Source organism: Acromyrmex echinatior, chromosome 7 (genome assembly GCF_024713525.1).
Source record: "Acromyrmex echinatior isolate Ae372 chromosome 7, ASM2471352v2, whole genome shotgun sequence".
Classification (NCBI taxonomy): domain Eukaryota; kingdom Metazoa; phylum Arthropoda; class Insecta; order Hymenoptera; family Formicidae; genus Acromyrmex; species Acromyrmex echinatior.
The window spans coordinates 14865438-14884680 of record NC_141858.1 but is presented as its reverse complement, the minus strand read 5'-3'; the positions used below and the strand labels follow the sequence as shown (position 1 = coordinate 14884680).

Genomic DNA, 19243 nt, shown 5'->3' with positions numbered 1-19243 from the left:
AAAGCCCGTTCTTCTTATCTGAACTTTTGCACCAGTTTGTCTTTCTTGCTCTTCTTTCCTTTTGGAGAGAAAAGAAAAAAAGATAAATTGATGCAAAAGTTTAGACAAGAAGAACAAGTCTAAAGAAAGCAGGGGATCAGTTCTGTACCTTCAAACAGGATGAAAATTACAAAAATGAACAATTTACTAGATGTTGACCAATGAAATTATCAGTATTCTAGTAAGTTCGCTCACTTTTGTAATTTTCATCTCGTTTCAAGATACAGGATCGATCTCCAGACATTCCATAAGCGGAAATTTATAGTGGAACTAAACAGCGCGACCAATCATAAAACGGGGAGCACAGACTCTTGCATAACGCATAAAAAATAATGCATAAGAAAATGAACCAATCAAAATCCTTTATTTCCTTCCTTTCTGTGAAATGAAGGACTCTAATTTGTTGATTTTCTTGTGCCTCATGTTTTATGTAAGGCTAATTCTGCAATGCGTTATGTAAAGCTAATTCTACAATGTGCTTTTCATTTTCTGTTTCTTGCTGTTTGTCTCTTGTTGACCAAAAAAAACAAGAGACAAACAGAAACAAACAGCAAGAAACAAAAAGCACATTAGCCTAAGAATCTGTGTTTCCAGCTGAATGGACCTTTTACAATAAGCCATTAGTCATAAATCAGAAGTTAGAAGTTAAAAATTGACCAATCACAGTCATCAATTTTTAACTTCTGACTTCTGCTTTATAACTAATAGCTTATTGTAGAAGGCCAGAATGACTCTACAGCCATTTGGGTGAGATTTTCTTTGTGCGTTTTTGGCCGTGTTCCAAATTTATTTCCAGCACTGAAAATGCTACAGTTTACGTTACGTGCATTATAGATTTTCAGTAAATTTTGGGCAATCAATTTTGGAATACAGCCTTTGTATTTGTATTGTATTGTTTGCAGTACAATATTATTAGTTTTTAACTCTTAATTATTTCAATATTCACAAGGAACGCGAATTCCCGTAAGGATGTCGGTCTTTAAAGAGCCGTTTACATAAGTCGAAAACGCAGAACGCAGTTCGCAGATGCATTTGCGACAGCCAATCAGAAATGCAATAGTACTAATAATAGTTAGTAAATAGTACTAATAACAGCTTTTGATTAGTTGTCGCAAATGCATATTGCGTTTGCGACTTATGTAGACGGCCCTTAATAGTACCTCGTCGGTATCCGTACTATTGAGTAGATTAGACAAGAGGTCTGTTTTTTATTGCTACACTCTGAACTGATGCAATAAGTTGAAGCGAAATAAAAGTATATTTCACTTCAACTTATTGCATTGTGTGTATCAGTTCAGAAAGTGCAGCAATAAAAAACAGACCTAAGGATAGATCATCAATTTGAATCAACTTTGATTGTTCATCCTTGTCTAACCCACGTATATAATAGGAAAAGAACCATAAAAACGTGAACTACGAGGTTTGGAATGTAAACGAAAAAAGATATCCATTTTCAGATTTCTCTCTGCTGCTTTTCAGCGTTTCATGAAATGGCACTTTAAAGACCACAGTACGGACTTTTGCGTAACGCATTAAAGCATAGTGCATAAATAAATCAACTAATCAGAATCTTTCTTTTCTCTCATTCCATGGAAAAGAAGAACTTCGATTGGTTGATTCCCTTATACACTATGCATTATGCGTTATGCAAGAGTGTGCTGCGGCCATTATGCGCATTCTCATCTGGCTTTTTCCATCGTGGTTAACAGTAGTGAATAGTGTGCGACTATATGATTTTAACAGAATGATACATAAGTAATTTTGTACTCGTGGGGGGGAGGCTAGTTCTTTAGTACATTCTGTACTCTGTAATAAACGAGATACAATAGAATGATCTAGATGTATCTGCAAAGATGCTTGGTATAATAGTAGCTGGACGACTCGTAAGTATCGAATTCTGTTTTTATTATCTCTTATAATAATGATAGTATGAAATTTATTTAATCAATTTGTGAAACAAATTCTTTATTTTAAAAGTTTCTATTTTATTAAGCTGGCGAAGTATTACAATAAACTCTAAATACTATAAGTAGTTATTTTCGATTACTTTGTTTTTGTAATATAAAATTTTGTAATTATTTTGTGTATGTGTGTGTAAATTAGTTTTATTGGTAATAATTTTGAATCAGTTTTGTTTATATAATTTTTGGGTCCAAGAGAGAATTAAATATTCTAAAAATTTATAAGTTATTATGTTACTCAAGTATAAATTTTAAGTTTTTACATGAAGTGAAATTTAACTCTATTTTTAATAATTTTGCTGTAAATATTTTTATCTTAGTAATACTAAATTAATACTATATATTTATTTCAATAATAATGACAATTATATAAAATTTTGTATTACAAACATTAGTTAAATTTAATTGAGATTTATTTAATTCTTTATATATATATATATCAATTTGTACTAATAAGATTAGTATATATAAAAGGAAATACAGAGAATAATAAATTTTTTAATTTGAAATAATAAATATTAATTAGACTCACATATGAACAAAATTTAAATGTAAAGAAAAATAAAGCTAATAAGCCAAGCTGGATATTTTGGATACTGTATAATTAAGTACATTAAAATTAATATCAAAATCACAAACATAAAAACAATCAATACCTTAAACAATTGGTCATCCTCAATATAAAATGAAATAATAATCGAATTTTTATGTTATTTTCATAAAAAGAAATTTTAAATAATAACAATTTATGATATATATATGACAAGATGAAATCACTTCATCTCCACAAGAATCCTTGATATTATGATGATTTTTCTCGTTAATCAGAAAATTAGAAACTAATAGAATCTTCCTGCTAAAACTTTTGATAGCCATTAACATTCATCCTCTATACATAATTTTGTATAAATATAATTTTTATTTTTTAGGTCCAAACTGACTTTCAACAAGTTGGTGAGAATCAGTTCTTGATTACTATACCTGATGCTGATAATATAAACCATATAGTAGTGTTCCTGACTGGTACTATTCCTTTTTCAGAAGGTGTAGGAGGTGCAGGTAAGAATTAGTTTTGAAACAAAGCAATAAAATAGTTTTGCATATGACTATAGAGATGTTCTATATTAAAATTGATCATTGAAAAATTATTCTTTACAGTATACTTTAGTTGGCCAGATCCAAATGCGCCACCTAATTGGCAATTTCTTGGATATATTTCCAATTCTAAGCCATCAGCCATCTTCAAGATATCGAATTTGAAGAAAAATCATGAATTTGTGAATAGCAATTTAGGAATTTTTGGGGTTGGTAAGATCTCACACTTTGCGCAGATTGGTGTGTCAGTTGATCCATTGACAGTGATTGAGCAGCAGATAGCTACCGTTGCCGCAACTACAACTAGTTCTTCCTTGGAATTTGTACAAAAGATGTTGACAAGTTTTGTGAATTATGTGACTAGTTTTACAGTGACACAAGCTCAAATGACACCAAATCCTACTGAGAACTTTGTGCCTCTGTCTACATTACAGAGCTGGTATGAAACCTTTGAGAGGCGGTTACAGCAGAATCCGAATTTTTGGAAATCGTGATTGTAGTTGTAATCATATAGTATGAAATTTGATTTTTTTCTATCAATATGTAAAAATATATACATAATTATATTTTATAACAAGTTTAAGCTTTATTTCAAAATTATCATAAATTCTCATTTGAATTCTCTATTAAATTATTAATATGAATTCATTACTTTCATATTTTCGCTAATAAATAATGATACACTAGGATTTATATATATAAATTTTCAAAAATTAGGAAAACAGCTTATAAATAGTCACAGCTAGATCTTAGTGCCTAATAATGTTTCATATATATTTTAAATACATCTTTTCGCCGATTATTGTCGAATTTGCAACTCAATCATAGACTGAAATAATATAATCTCACAAATTAAATTGATTATTAATTTTAATGATAATAACAACTTAAAACTTACAATTTATTGCGATAAATAAATATCATAAAATAAAAATTTTTATTTTAAAATGCATTTAAGATATATTGAATTTAAATAATAATCGTAAGCAACTTTAATGCAATGTAGATATACATATTTATTTATCATCATTATTTATATGACATCAAATACCAAGTTTTATTTTTGTGTTAAATTAGCTTACAATACTTCTTATTTTAAGTTATCATTTTTTGTTATTTTATTCTATTGAATGCATCTAATCATTCATATTTTCAAAAACTTTTCATGAAACGATATTATGATACGATTTCTATATTCTAAAATGTGTTTTTCTTCAGATAAAAATTTTGACTATCGTTAGGGCCGTAACATACAAAAAAAAAACTTAAGCAATAAAATGTAAGTAGCCAATCCCAACATGTTGATTTCCTTATTGCTTACATCTTATTGGCTTAAGTAAGTTTTTTTGTGTGGCATGGTACAGAATTATATTATAATAAATAAGATATTTGTGAAAGGAATCGACAAAAATGGATGTGTGATATTCTTAATTTTTATAATTCATAATTACGATAAAAAGCGATTAAACATTTTCATATCGTTTTTCATCGGTTTCTTAAATAAGGTTTTGCTAAAAGAACATGACGTTTTTTTCAAATGAGCAATGAAAGATGTATATAAAATATTTCGACTATTTAATATTCTAATAAGAGCGAATAAAGGTATATCAATTGTACACGAGGCAATTGCGCCAACCACACACAACGTCAGAAAAAAATTTTTTTAAACTCCCTACGCAGAAATCGCTGTGATTGGCAATGGGCAATTGCTACAGTGTGCAAGTAAACCACTTAAGGATCGTCTACATAGAATTCATAGACGATCGTGGGATCTTAAGTCATAAAAAACCAACTAATCATAATCCAATATAAAGAGAATACTCGATCAGAATTGGTCAGTTTCCTATGACTTAAGATTCCACGACTGTCTATGACTGACTATGTAGAGGAACCTTTAATGCAGGGTCTATAATAGAAGTCATAGCGGTCGTAGAGTCTTAAGTCGTAGAAAATTGATCATAGTATTATTCTCATATTCTACTGTGATTAATTTTTTTTTACGACTTAAGATTCTACGACTATCTACGACTTCTATGTAGAGGACCCTTTACGATTACATAAGCATATAAAACTAGAATCCAGAATCAAGTTTTGCGAAGCAAGTTTTCTAATAAGTTAAAGTATTCGATATGATACGCCGAATAATCTTTACGAATCAACAATTTTCTCTAACAATTACATATTAGTTATAGCACATTAAGTATCAGAAAAAAATGAATATTTTCTTGTTACTAAACCACTTAATTTCATGTTACAAGAAAGCTTTCTGTAATAGAAAAGGGCCAAAATACTGTCAAAATTTAAATATCGGCAGTATGAATCATATTACTGTAACACAATGATTTACTTAACATATATCGGTGCTAATTCAATTTCTTTCGAGACATTCTAATTACATATGTCAAAATTTACAACACCCTTTGTACATTTTAGAAAATATCGGATAGATTTTTCTACGTAACTATTTTTATTAATTTTCTTTTCAATTCCTGTGAAAAAGTATGTGCCAGAAAAATTTTATATCATCGTATACATACAATCATTGGGTATTTAGTTACTATGATCGCTCAGTGAGCTCTTGTACCTGTTTAGTCTCTGATTTGTCGCTCATCCTTGCTTTGCAGAAGAAGTTGAAACTAAAATGAGATTACAGTATCTCAAGTTTTAATTTTCTTTCTATAATTTTTTCACTTGGATTGATTTTTTTTACGATATGCAATATGCACATGTAATTTAAATATACATTATTTTTTCATAATTATTTGAAATAAAAAAGAACTTTGTATCTTTTGCATGATGTGTGGTGGAGTAAGATTACTCTAAAGTAACATAATAGAATTTCTAGGATATACATAATCAAAATAAGATGTAAGTGCACAATCGATAAAGTAGAAAATGTTACCGCATATAATAGAACTGATTCTTATTTATTAAATTTATTTAACAATTATAATTATTTCCCAAACTTATGAAACAATTTTCCTAAACTTTCCCAAACTATTTTCAAACTGCAATAAAAAAAGAGAAATGTTAAAATATTTCTGCTAACTATACGCTCGATTAATTTTAATTGATTATAAATAAATTATTTCTTAAATTATGAGAACTATTTTCCTAAACTTTCCCAAACTATTCGCAAACTTTTATAATAAAAAAAAAAGAGAGAAATGTTAAACTTGTGTTAAATATATGAAGATCCATGTCGGTTGTATGTCATCTAAAATCTTTTTTAAGGAAAGCACCCACTTTTGCTGCGTCCAATCGTGCCGTGTCATGTCATTGTTGGAAAGCACCGTGTCCAACGCCCGCGCCATGTCGATGTGTGTCGCCTAAAAGTCTTGATAGAAAGCTCCCCGTGTCAACAAGCATGTTGCCACAATACGAGTCGAGTAGAAAATTCAAGGTCCCCGAAGGCGCGCGCGTGCGCGAGGCGCGAGCGTGTGGAGTGGAGGTGCAACGCGACGGTTTGGAGAGCTGTGCGAACTTCATGTGTGACATCACGCTTCATTGTTGGAGGTTTACGTCATTCTCGAGTCTGCTCGAAGAGTCGCGTGGAGTCGCGCAGCGTCGCGGGGACGAGTGCATGCATGTACGTACATACGTTTGTACGCACGCACGCATGCAGGCAGGCAGGCAAGACAGACAGAGAGACAATCTCGTCGTGAAAGACAACAAGCGATAAATGTCGCTGAACGCTCCAGTCACCAGTGTCTCTCGCGTGTAAAACAACGTCCGGGTAAAAAGACGTCCGGAGGTATACAAAAGCGTCGGTTGTTCCGTTACCCGAAAAAAGCACCTGGTGTCTTCGCAGAGATAAAAATTATTCCCGTTTAGAAATGCTCGGAAACGTGTCGGAATATAGTAATATTCGCTCTATGTCGCGAAGACTGTTATATTAATATTTACGAGTGAGATCCGAACGACTTCCGTCGATTTGCTCGCAGTCGCGTCGTATCGCATCGCACATGACGCACGTCGTCATCGACCGTGACTTCACCCAGGTGCACCCATTTCATCCTCGCTCAACATTCGGTGGAGCAAGACTAAAATGATAATAATTTCAACGTACCATCCCGGTGAAAATGTGATAGACTATCCGTACGGCGTTGTGCTTCTCCATCCGCCGTCTACGTCTACGTCTCTAGCGCCAGTTACTTAGTGCGCGCCTCTCTTTCATTTTAAATATAACAAGTGTATAAATAAGTATGAGCAATAGCGGGAGTGCGCGGCGAGGCTCTTTGCGTCGCCACCGCTGTTGATTTTTCTCCCGCGCGCTCGCGCGCCCGCGCGCGATACGCGTGGATACGCATTGTTTATCAACGTGTTCGGTGGTGTTCGGACAGAGATAAATGTAGAAAGAGTGAATGACAGCGAGAGTGTATACGAATGGTGCGCTCCGTCTTGCACTCGAAAAATCGTGTTCGTGCTCTTTGTCTATGGGTACGTAAACATCATCAAAGGTACCTGTTTCTTTCGATATTTGCTGCTGTTTGTTGCGCGACCCTTCCTGAATCGTCGATGAGGATAGGTAGAACAGAGGACGATAAACGACAAAAAGTTGTGGAGTGCGCCATCTTTATTTAGATTAATAATCTAAAATAATCCTTGTATATCGAGATTTCTTTAAAAAAATAATAAGTAATTTTTTTAATCGATCGACGATTCTGTGCGACGATTCTGTAATTGCCTTTAACGTAAAGAAATGACGGAGAGGTGACGCGAAGTGGTTGTGTGTATACATAAGCATCCATCAATTGCGGTCTCCCTGACAGGGGCGTTTAACTTTCTTTTGTAACTAACAAAATTTATGATGTGATAAGAGATTATTTTTTTTTTAACATGACGCAAATTATTTGTATGGGTCAATGAATCATCTGTTATTGTAATTAGAAACGGAAAATGTGATTACATGACGGTTTCTTGGGAATATTAATGAGTAGGTCTGTTTCTTATTTCTAAGACTTAACTCTTTCTCATTTTCATCAAATATTAAATTTATACCTATCTTACTTTAAGTTCCAAAAATGTATACTAGCCGCAAAAAAACAGACCCCGTAATATTTTAATGATTCAACAATGAGAACATCAACATATATGAATATTTTCTTTCCTTTTTCCTCCTTTTTATAATTAAAAAATTATAACTTATATACTTGTGCTAACGTCTGAAAAATAAACATGTAAATATGTTAAAAGCTCTCTTGTGTTTTATTCAGGTGAACTCGAAACATTTTTAATTAGAAGAAACTAGGATATAAAGCTTTATTCTTGGTGAAAAGCATTTAATGTACTGGCGTATCTGACAAAAATGTCATCAAGGTTAATACAGTTGTTACATTTAAAATTATAACAATTTATAACCTATGTTATATATTATTATATAAAGTACTTTCTATTTAATAAAATAGTTTTACTTATTTTAATTAGAGAATTATAACTTTTTTTTTTTTATAGAAAAGCTTAAAAGTTCCAATTGAAAAGAATATACATTCATATTTCCAGAAGTAGGCATTTAAATCAGTTTTAAATAATGAGGAATATTTATCATCAGGTATTGATCAAGCATAAATTTTACAATCACCAGTATTTCCAATGTAAGTATAGTATATTCATTTTTACTTAATTTTTCCTCGACTAACAATATCAAAACAAAGAAAAGAGAATTGCTTACTGTTGTAGATACAAGAAATATACGTGATGCTGTTGCTTCTAAACTGCTTGCAGCTATACAACAAGCTGCAGTACGATGCTGAGAATTGTTCTGAATATACTGATGCCTATATAATGTTAGAAGAATTCTACATATTTGCCGCAGAACTGGCACATCTGTGCGAGCAAGGGTAATATAAAAAAAACCTTTACAATATATTGACAGATCTGACTTGCTTTAGTTTTCAGTATTTTTGAAGATGATCAAATATTCTTTTATAAAATAACGGCTTCCATTCCCTCACAAACTAAATTATTATTTATAGAATAAATAATTATTTTCTATGTACTTGCATATCTTTGTCCGATTATTAGATAAACGGGGAATTCTATGTTTCAGGCAAAGGTATTGACCATTTAATTATGATTATAGTGGGGATATTTAAAAGCAATGATGAAACGAAATGCAATATCTGTCATTACAAAATTATTTAATACCTGGAAGTACGTTTAGTTACAAAATGATTAATTCATGCTATTATCTCGTATATCATATTACCACACTCTGATGAAATTTCGCTTACTGATATCATTGATGATGTTTCTTCTCTGCTATACAGACTGATGTAATTTCATGATCCGGTACAATTGTCGTTTTTAGTAACATTCTGCAGAAAAAATTGTCCAATATTTACTACAAAATATTTACTACATAGTTTTGAATAATGAATTTCATCGACGATATTTCTAATATATTTATCGAAACATTATAATAACCATTTATAGGTTGTTTACTCAAACTGAGGAGAAAAATTTCTTTATTTTCTATGCATTTTCGTTTATGTTTACAAACAAAATTCAAACATGTCCATTATTTTTGGACTTGCAACACAATTAAATTAAAATAATAATAATTTTCCCAAATTAAATTATATCTTTGTTGTCGATTTTTGTTGTTATTAATATCTTAAAATCGACGATCTAATTTAATTTGGAAGATTATTATTATTTCAGTTTGATTGTGTTGCAAGTCCGAAAGTAATTGGCGCACAGTCATATATCTGAGATAAATGTATTTTTAAATATTATTCCAACATTTAACTTTGATCATAATTAATGTTACTAAAAACTTGTACGGTCAAAACTGAATCTTTAATGCTTAAATAATTCGATGTGAAATTTGTATATACTATATATAAAAACATATAATAGTTATTTAAAAACTCAGCTAAATTATTGAAATAATATCACAATTAAATTTTGATGCTCAATAAGCATCTATTAAAGAGATCTTAATATGCTGGAAATCTGTAAATAAATTTATTTTTGTAAAAAGTATTATCGGCCTGAAATCGAACCTTACCGAGGTCTTAGTAATATTCTTCGCAATAATCATATATATATATGGAAATATCTTTCTTTCAGATGACATAATATAAACAATAAGAATTATTGGACCGTACATGTACAAAAAAAATAAATCTAGATTATTTTATAATTTTAGAAAGAGCTTATATTTAGAAAAAAAATGTTGACTAAAATGTAACTAATCATATTAGAAAATGTATTTAAAAAATGATTTAAATAAATATGTTAACATAATAACGAAAAAAAGAAATGAGATAATTAGATAAAGATGGATAATTTCGCTATAATAGTCTTATGATTACATCATTTCTTCTCATAAATATTGAAAAAAAATTCTTTTAAAAAAAATGAAACATTCAAATCTAAACAAAAAACTTATTAAAAAATTTAATAATAAATTTATTATAGTTTTGATGATTATTATAGCAAAAATAGAATGTTTAAAGAAATTATTTTTATAAAAATTTTCTGAGTTTTAATAAATTTTTTGAAAATTTCTTCATTTTAGTAAGTACAGAAAAATTCTTTTTTTTTTAGGTACATGCCATAATTTACATTTTGTGCATAATAAAAATTGTAAAATGTATTTATAATAGTTATAATCAAAATAGTGAAGATTGTGAAACTGAAAAAGTTTACTTCTAATCATAGAATTTGATGAATCAGTGTATGTATGCAGGTTTATATGCACGGTCGAGTAAATAGAAAAATCACTTTATAAAGTCCTTTGCAAATATAATAGTCACCACATATACACACATATTGAGTGTGATAATACTAGATCAGTATATGAATTTAAAAAAAAATAAAAAAATTACTACATATACATTATTCTTGATCTGTTTTAGAACAGCAGTTGTTCCTATGAACGCCTCTTGTTCATTACACGGTGATGGAAAAGGTACTAAACACAAAATTGGTTCAAGTAAGTCAACAAACAATCTGCTTATTATATTATGGGTTAACTATTTAATTGTGTCAATGAGACAATGTCTTAACTATTTACTTATTTATTGATTAATTTCTTAGAGAGGATGGCGTATGAGGTATTTTTGGGCGGGTCTTGTAATCCAACTACCTGGAGGTCAGATATAGCGATACCGACTCTTCAGAATCTTGGCATTACTTATTATAATCCTGTAAATAATTTAAATAATTTATCTTTGTTTTTTTTCATAATTGCATGCATACGACATATTGCAATTAAATTATGTATCACAGCAAGTGTCACAGTGGGGGCCGGAATTAATAGCCCAAGAATATGAGGCAAAACAGACGGCACGAGTCTTACTGTTTGTCATTGACAATCAGACGCGCAATAGCGCAGGCATCATTGAAGCAGCTCAACTGGCAGCTACACGTAGCGAGTCCTTGGTTCTTGTCATTTATCCGTATCGTCAAGGACAAGCTATACTTGGAGAGACTGTTTCCACACAGTACGTTCATATGATTTAATATAATATGAAATTATATAGATTTCAAAGAAAATATAAATCTCTTAATTTAAATTTAATATTTAATTGTTATAATTTCTTTCTTATCAATCTTATATTTTATTCTACAGGGAATATTATGACTTGATGAATGGGTTGTTAGTGCTTCAATATCTAATGGAAAGGCAAAGGGTACCAATATTCGAGAGTGTATCAGTTGCCCTTCATTGTACGTCCAAGGTAATGGCTCTAATTAATGAAAAAATGTATTCTTGAGATTTCCACAGCTTTCTGTATAAATTCTTGGCATTCCAAGAATGGATCTGGACACGGAGGAAACCCGCGAAACGCATAATCTTTATAATGAAAAAATGTATCAGAATGAGGATCGATTTTTCATCTGTTTAACTTGTTAAACTTAATCTGATATTTTATCCAATAGGCTTCATTCATGATATCATCATACATGAAGCCCATTCAATAAAACATCAGATTAAAGCTAATCACAAGTTAATCAGACAATGAAAAACCGGACCTGAATGATTAATATGTATATATACATGCATATATTATGTATAGATGTTACGTGAAAAGATCAATGTGCAAGATTGCGTGAACACTGAGGATGGCATCAAACCTATAAGAATCTCGCTTACTCAAAATGGAACGGATGTAGTGTAAGTTTCTATTCAATGTAGTTACCTATTTATATTTTATTTTTATATATATATATATATATATATATATAAAAGGTAATTTACAGGAAATTTACAGGAAAGCATATTAATGAATAAGACAGAATTAAAACAAGCAATTATCACTTAGTAACCTATGTCCGGAAATATTATATAATAACTTGGCGATGTGTAATTAACATTGTGACATGAAAGTGATAATTATTTAAAAATTGTGTTGATAATTATTTAAAAAGTGATTTAAAAATTAAAGAATTAAAATCGTAAGCATAAATAGATCAATAAACAATGTTAGTTTTTATTCATAAATTTAATAAATAAAAAAATATTTAGAAAGACCAAGAATTATATTCTTTCGAATTGTTTATATAATATTTAAATAATTGGAAACAATTACAATAATGATTTGATATGGCAGTCATCAACTTTATTTGTATATTGACAAATTGATGTATTTCTAGCTCTTGTTCCCATGTTTGGTTACTAAATGATGTTTACATCAAGATGTTTACATCGCAATTAGATGCATTCGATAAATAATACAGTACATTTGAGTATTAAAGAAAGAAAATACAAGAATGTAATTAAGTAAAAATTATTTGTTTCGGTTTTTATCTCTAAAAGTCTCTCAAAATGTTTCTTAGCATGCATATAAATAAGAAAAAAACAAAAAATATTTACAAACAATTTATAAAGAAATTTTGTTTACATGACAGAAAATTGCGAGAAATTTTCAAATCTATGGACGTTAATGATAGTGGCACAGTAAAATTGGGGGAAGTATGTACGTTTTATCATATGAAGTATATCTTTAAAAAATTATCAAACTTAACATGATCTTTTTATTCCAGGCTTGGATGATGTTACAGTCAAGCACAATGTGTAACAATTTGTCTCTCTTGGATCTGCTCAACACAGTAAATAAGAAGTCCGGTAATGCTTGCGTATTATATTTTTATGGCGTTTAACAAATTTGTGTTTTGATAGTAAAATATTAAAAATATTAAAGTACGATATATTTGCTGTGCAGAAATCTATAGGACATTAATAGATGGATTTCCGGCAAAAGGTGACCCAACCGAATTGCGAATAAATTTCGAACAGTTCTGCGTTTTAGCCAGTGAATCATCGTGGATGCGGATGAAGAGTAATGGCATCTCTTGCGAAAGTGAGATACCTTCAGTATGGAATATATTATGTAGGAAGACCTCAAATTTCTTGCGCCGAGTTTTCGTACATCCTTTTAATCGTTTCCTAGGTATTTCTGATTTTCAACAATTTCCCACGATCTTCAATGAACTCACTGTCTACACTTCTCGCCTGAATCTTCCATTTTCTCACTTCCCAAAATTGAGCACTCGATTTCGTAAAAATTAGGTAAAAAAAAAAATGAAGTTTCTTTTAAACTATCAAGATTTAAATTTTTTCAGATTGGACTAATTCCTTCGTACAAGAATTCGAGAAGAGAGACATTTATGTTGGTGTAGTCAGTAAAGATCTGTTTTGGTTAGAATCTTCTGCAATACCATTGATAGAGTGAGTATCAGCAGCTTAGTGATAATTACCTCTCACTGAATTATGCCTGTATCAGATTAGAGATTGTATTTAACCAATCAGAATCAATTATCACGAGTGCAATAATTCGCATAAGCGAATAAATATAATAGAATAAACATAATAGAATAAACATCGTAAGAGAATAAATAACGTAATAAAATTAAGAAATAATAAAAATTATGGAAGCAAGACCTCGATATATGTATATATAATATATTGTAAAACATAACATGTATTAATAACACAACTCAATTGTATGATCGGTTCAAACAACCAAATCGCAGTAATTGTAATTGCGAGAACACGTGCTAATTCGGCAAGAACGCTCTGTCAACAAGTCCATGAGGTCTAAAATCAAGGGAAAGAAGCAGGAACAAAAAATAACTCGTACATCTATGATTACGTTCGTCAACAGTTCGATTGTAAAAATGTTAAAATTCAATTGTAAAATAACATGGACAAGTACAATTAGAGTTTGAAGTTAATTCAAGTTAATTCCAAAGTATTCAATTCATTCTATGCCCTCGCGAATCTTTTAATTCTGTGCCGATCATCAATATTAAATTTAGTGAATTTTGCTTGAATCGGTCAAATTCAATTTCAATCTCAATCTCTGAGATGGGCATTAAATATGATTTATTTCATTTATTTGCGATTTTCCAGATCAATGAGGTTGTCTCTGTATCGACCAAGTTTGAATGAATACAACGTAAGAATATTGCCGCAAGAATTGCAGAAGATAAAAAACTCACGACTGATCCTATTGATAGTGCCGCAGAATTCGCGCGGTATCGCCATTATGGCACTGGCAGCTCATTTGATTGGACTGCACGCTAAGCTCGTCCTCTGTGTTCAAATTCTTCCTGAGGGTTCTATTATATCTGATGAACAAGTATGATTGATATTTTACATCCCTCCTTTTTCCCCAACACATACACATACACACTCATATACATATACGTACACAACACAGAATTAACAATTAAATTATGTAAGTCTCTTGAATAGTCGCCGCAATCATATAAAGATCATGACGTCATAAGCGAGAAATGACATGATAAAGTTTCTTGCATGTCATTTGTAAACAAGGAAAATTTAGGTAAAATAAAATAATGAGATCGTTTTAAAACACTTACAAAAATGGGCCGAAACTATTCTTACTCCCCCCCCCCTCTTTGACAATTAGTAAATAGTCATAAAAGGAAGTAAAATAGGCTACGCACATGCATTGAGTAAACACACCTTACAATTATTTGCTAATTGCCGAGAGGGGGAGGGGAAGGGGGATAAGAATAGCCAATACGGCCACAACGATTACTCAGGAGCCTTAGGATTAAATCATTCTAGTAAATTAAACTTCAAGCATCATATAATTTGCAATTAATAATGAAATTAATTTCTGTACAATATTATAAAGTTATAATCTACAATACATATTTGTTTTTATAAACATTTGTAGGAAAATTTTTTTTATAATTATAAAAGTTGATATCATTATTTTCTTTTTATTCATTTAGTTGACTGAACAAGCCCGAAAAGATTACAACCGGGGGAGGATGTACCTGTCGGACTTCGCAACGCGTGAAGGTGTACCTGTTTTTCAGAATATCGCTGATGCTTTACAACATGCGATACAATTAGTTCAAAATCCTTGTTGACCTAAGTGCTCTTTACTGTTTTTCTTTTTTCTATTTTTTTCACACAGATAAGCTCATTAGTTTGAGAATTAATTTATTTTTATTCTTAACCATGTCCAACTACCATTTGAGATCAATACATATACCATAGGTATAATGATGATAATGTATTATCATTATTATAACTATAAGAAGCGATTGTGTTAGTTACAGTAATTCATTATCGTTATTGGCTGCTTTTGCTAATAAGATTGCTTTTTCTCATAATGTTTTTTATCATTAATGTGTCTCATATACAGCCGCGTGTTATTTATGCTCTTTTCATTAATAATGTTGCTTGTTTACATAGTATTATTATTATTATCATTTTTAAGTTCTTGACAAAATTAAAACATGTGCAATCAAGACTTTATTTATCAAGATATTCTATTTATTGTTAGTATTTGTCATGAACACGGCATTTTGAAAGCAATTATTTTTACTTTGTTGACCGTTACACACGATTCTTTTATTTATTTTATTTTATTTTAAAAAATATAATTTTATATTGGTTTAATGAATCGAATAGCTAATCATTTTATTATATGCCTTTTTCTTATCGAATAACATTAAATCCTTATTTAGTTCATAGATTAATAGAAAAAACAATCTCTCACGGTAGATGGACAATTTTTCTCTCATTTTTTAAATTGTAACTTAACGTTCGCAATTTTTTGTAACCTTTTGGTAATGTGGTTGAGGATTGATTTGATATATATGTACATAAAACTCATTGTTTCTAACGATCTAATCAAATTATTAACTTTTGGAATCTGATAAAGGAAGGATGCGAGAGAGAGAGAGAGAGAGAGAGAGAGAGAATGTGTGGAATTGCTTGTATTTTGAATGCGTGATGCGTATCTCAGCTGAGTATATACTGATAGGCATGCATGGAATATCATGAATATGCGTGGTACATTTCAACCCACACAAATATGAAATTTTAACTGTCAATGATAATGAAAATTTCAGTATAAGAAATTGTTGTCTTATTCAAATCAATGTACAACGTATAAATGAATAAGTGAGTAAAAAAGAAAAAAACAGAACCAATTAAAACGAGCTGCTGCACACACTTTCCATAACAGTAACCGTAAGACATACCTTAAGAATTAGCCAATCAAGAATTAAAAATTTTTAGCTCTGATTGATTAAAGCTAAAAACATAAAAAACGTAAATAATAAGCGAATTGGCCAATCACTTCTCTACTGTAATTGGTCGCTCACTGTTTAATTGTTATTACCTTGCGATTTTTTTTTACGTGTTTCTAACTTTAAAGATCATTTATACTGGAATAATGATTAATCGACTTCATTCTGCTCACATTCGATTGTGATTGGTCAGTTTCTTATAGCTTAGCATAAATTAACAGTTTACGGCCAATATAAATGATTAAGGGGATCCTAAAGACGATTAATCATAGTATAAGTAGAACTTATACACAATTTACAGACAATTTACGTGTCACTGACACATCACTACATATTACTACATTAACATCTCACGTACATAAATTTTCGTATAACAATGATGTTTTTTAATTAGGCCCGGTTACATAAACGTTACTTTGACGAGACTGAAACGAGACTTAAAACTCTTTCTGTCTTATTTTCCAAAAGTGTGACAGAGATAGAAAGAGTTAAGCTTCGCTTAAAGTTAAAGTAACTTTGGTGCAATTGGGCCTTCTAAGTCCAATTCTAAGAACTACACGCTATTTTTTCGTGCAAACTATTAATCTGTGGACTACTATTTCGTAAGTACAGATTGCACAGCTTTCATATGAAGCAAATGAGTGATTCCTAATAGAACTAACTCAAGTTCGAGTAATAGAAAGGAATAAAATCTGCAATTTATTTTGGATTCTGCAGTGGCAAAAAAATTCGTGGCCCTTCTGTCGCTGACAACCTTGTTTTTCCGGTTGTGATGGAGGTGGAAAAGTGGCATTCACAATTGAAACACTGTCGAAGTGAAAATAACGCGTGTTGAAAAAGACTCACACCAGTAAAAAATAAAAAGTAAATGTCATGGTAAAAGGGTGCTATACTATATTAACCTGTACCAATGAACAAACAAGTGCAACAAAAAAGAAATCTTTTCAAAGCATCAAAGATTAGTTTTGTAAGGTAATTGTTGAGTTTAGTCTCTTCACTTCCGATGTTGATAAAATTAGGCTCTATCTATCTTATTGATGCTTTGCTTGTTGAAAAACCAGAAGTATTAGAATACTAGAGAGAGAATATGACGATAATTTCTGACGAAACTTCCAAAATTGAGGGTATCGATCATGTAATTTTTTCCTTAGGACGAAAACGTGAAAAGTAAAAATTTTTTGTTTGTATGTGTGTAAATTATATAGTACTCATTAAAAGTTACGGGCCACCTAAATAATTTCTAAATAGTTCGAGATATAAAATTGAAATTTACAGGAATACAATGGGATCATAATATATAATGCACATAACGTAAAGAGCATTTTCAGCACTAACAGTAAATTTAGAACACAGCTCAAATAAAGTACAATAATAAGGAGCTTTTGCAATACGATAGACCCAGATAGATGAACGTTAAAGTCATGTTATTTGTGCAAAAGTCGAACCTAATTATTACCCAATCTGACCCATATTTTCGAATACGTCTCTACTTATTGCCTTATTAATGTAATTGTTTAGTATTATTGTTTATCATTATTTTTATTAATTTACATTTACATTTACTTTACATTTTATTAATTACGAAGTTTTGTAAAAGCAATTTCGTATTATATATATTTACAAATTTATTCTTTTATCACATTTTATATTTATTCTTTTATTATTAATCAATGTTAATTTGTTAATTTGAATATGTTAATTTGAATATCGCGTTACTATTTAGGACAAAAATTTTATTGATTAATCTGAATTGATTATTCTGAGAATTGTCGTTATACGTGTTGTCTCACCTGTTTTCTTCCACCATGGTTTGAAAAAACAAATGAGAAAAGAAAAGAGGCTCCAGAAAAAAATTGTTTATTATACTCCTTTACATGAATATAATATACACTCGTATACACATAATTTATTAAATATTTTTCTTTTCTTTTTAATTTATTAAATATGTTTCTTTAAATAAAATAAAGCTATTCCGTTTCTCATGCATTTTCTTTCAGCATCTTTTTTGAACGAGATCTTAATATATTATTTGTCATATGCGACAGTGAGTAAAAATTCTCAAAATTCTTATGCTCATATTTAATAATCATTACGATTAATGTGATCCCATCGAAGTGAATTAAAGATACTCGAAATATGTTTAACGTTATATGCGTAAAAAAAACTTATAAGAACCTCTGCATGAAATTATACGCTTATTGTTATACATTACCTTTTGATCGAAATGATTTCGAACGAGCAATCGCATGAGTGTCTGCATGTAATATATTATCGGTCAGATAAGTGATTTATTCAGTTTTCAGTCTATTGTCCTCGTCATTTTTATTTTCTTTAAGATCGACTTTTTTTTCTGTGTTATCCTTTCCAAGAAAATAGTACCTTCGTATATTCTTGAGAGATAACAACACCGGTATCATAGCCGGCAGAAATAGGGGAATGTATACGGCGTACCTGTAATATCATAAAATTATTTATTATGTAATTTAAAAAATATATGCTGAATTTTCGTAATGCTTTCTATTGATTTTATATGAATATAAGAAAACCCACAAAGAGGAATTAAATATTATCTCTTTTTTTATGTTACATAGACGTGGATCGTTTCAACCATTTCAAAT

The 19243-nt window shown here is 30.3% G+C and overlaps 3 protein-coding genes and 1 long non-coding RNA gene across 9 annotated transcripts in view; 2 read left to right on the top strand and 2 right to left on the bottom strand.

The window, feature by feature from the left end:
• Positions 1–1689: 1689 nt before the first annotated feature.
• LOC105154152 (protein OPI10 homolog) lies at positions 1690–3672 on the top strand. The gene is made up of 3 exons (XM_011069484.2): positions 1690–1922; positions 2930–3059; positions 3159–3672. Exons 1-3 carry the CDS (start codon positions 1893–1895, stop codon positions 3587–3589), a joined length of 591 nt encoding a protein of 196 aa, XP_011067786.1. The 5' UTR covers positions 1690–1892; the 3' UTR covers positions 3590–3672.
• A 1887-nt stretch (positions 3673–5559) lies between these two features.
• On the bottom strand, positions 5560–7142 carry LOC105154150 (uncharacterized). Its single transcript, XR_847160.2, has 2 exons — positions 7002–7142; positions 5560–6898 (listed from the first exon to the last, which is right to left on the bottom strand). It is a non-coding gene; the product is annotated as an uncharacterized LOC105154150 (long non-coding RNA).
• Positions 6581–19136, top strand: LOC105154151 (uncharacterized). Of its 6 annotated transcripts, none has more exons than XM_011069481.2 (15): positions 6581–6849; positions 8312–8414; positions 8550–8689; positions 8775–8935; positions 10961–11037; positions 11142–11251; positions 11334–11548; positions 11677–11785; positions 12125–12222; positions 12957–13020; positions 13092–13173; positions 13271–13498; positions 13671–13776; positions 14461–14689; positions 15315–19136. In XM_011069481.2, the coding sequence occupies exons 4-15, from the start codon at positions 8793–8795 to the stop codon at positions 15453–15455; spliced, it is 1602 nt and encodes a 533-aa protein (XP_011067783.1). In that variant the 5' UTR covers positions 6581–6849; positions 8312–8414; positions 8550–8689; positions 8775–8792; the 3' UTR covers positions 15456–19136. The 6 variants fall into 6 exon arrangements, with proteins under 6 accessions (XP_011067783.1, XP_011067781.1, XP_011067782.1 ...); XM_011069479.2 differs by lacking the exon at positions 6581–6849 and adding an exon at positions 6896–7535; XM_011069480.2 differs by lacking the exon at positions 6581–6849 and adding an exon at positions 6896–7555.
• PIG-S (phosphatidylinositol glycan anchor biosynthesis class S) overlaps positions 18467–19243 on the bottom strand; it is a 32604-nt gene continuing 31827 nt past the window's right edge. Inside the window, exon 9 of the mRNA XM_011069475.2 lies at positions 18467–19076. Coding sequence (XP_011067777.1) covers positions 18914–19076 — 163 coding nt within the window. The 3' untranslated portion in view covers positions 18467–18913. The remainder of the gene's footprint in view (positions 19077–19243) is intronic.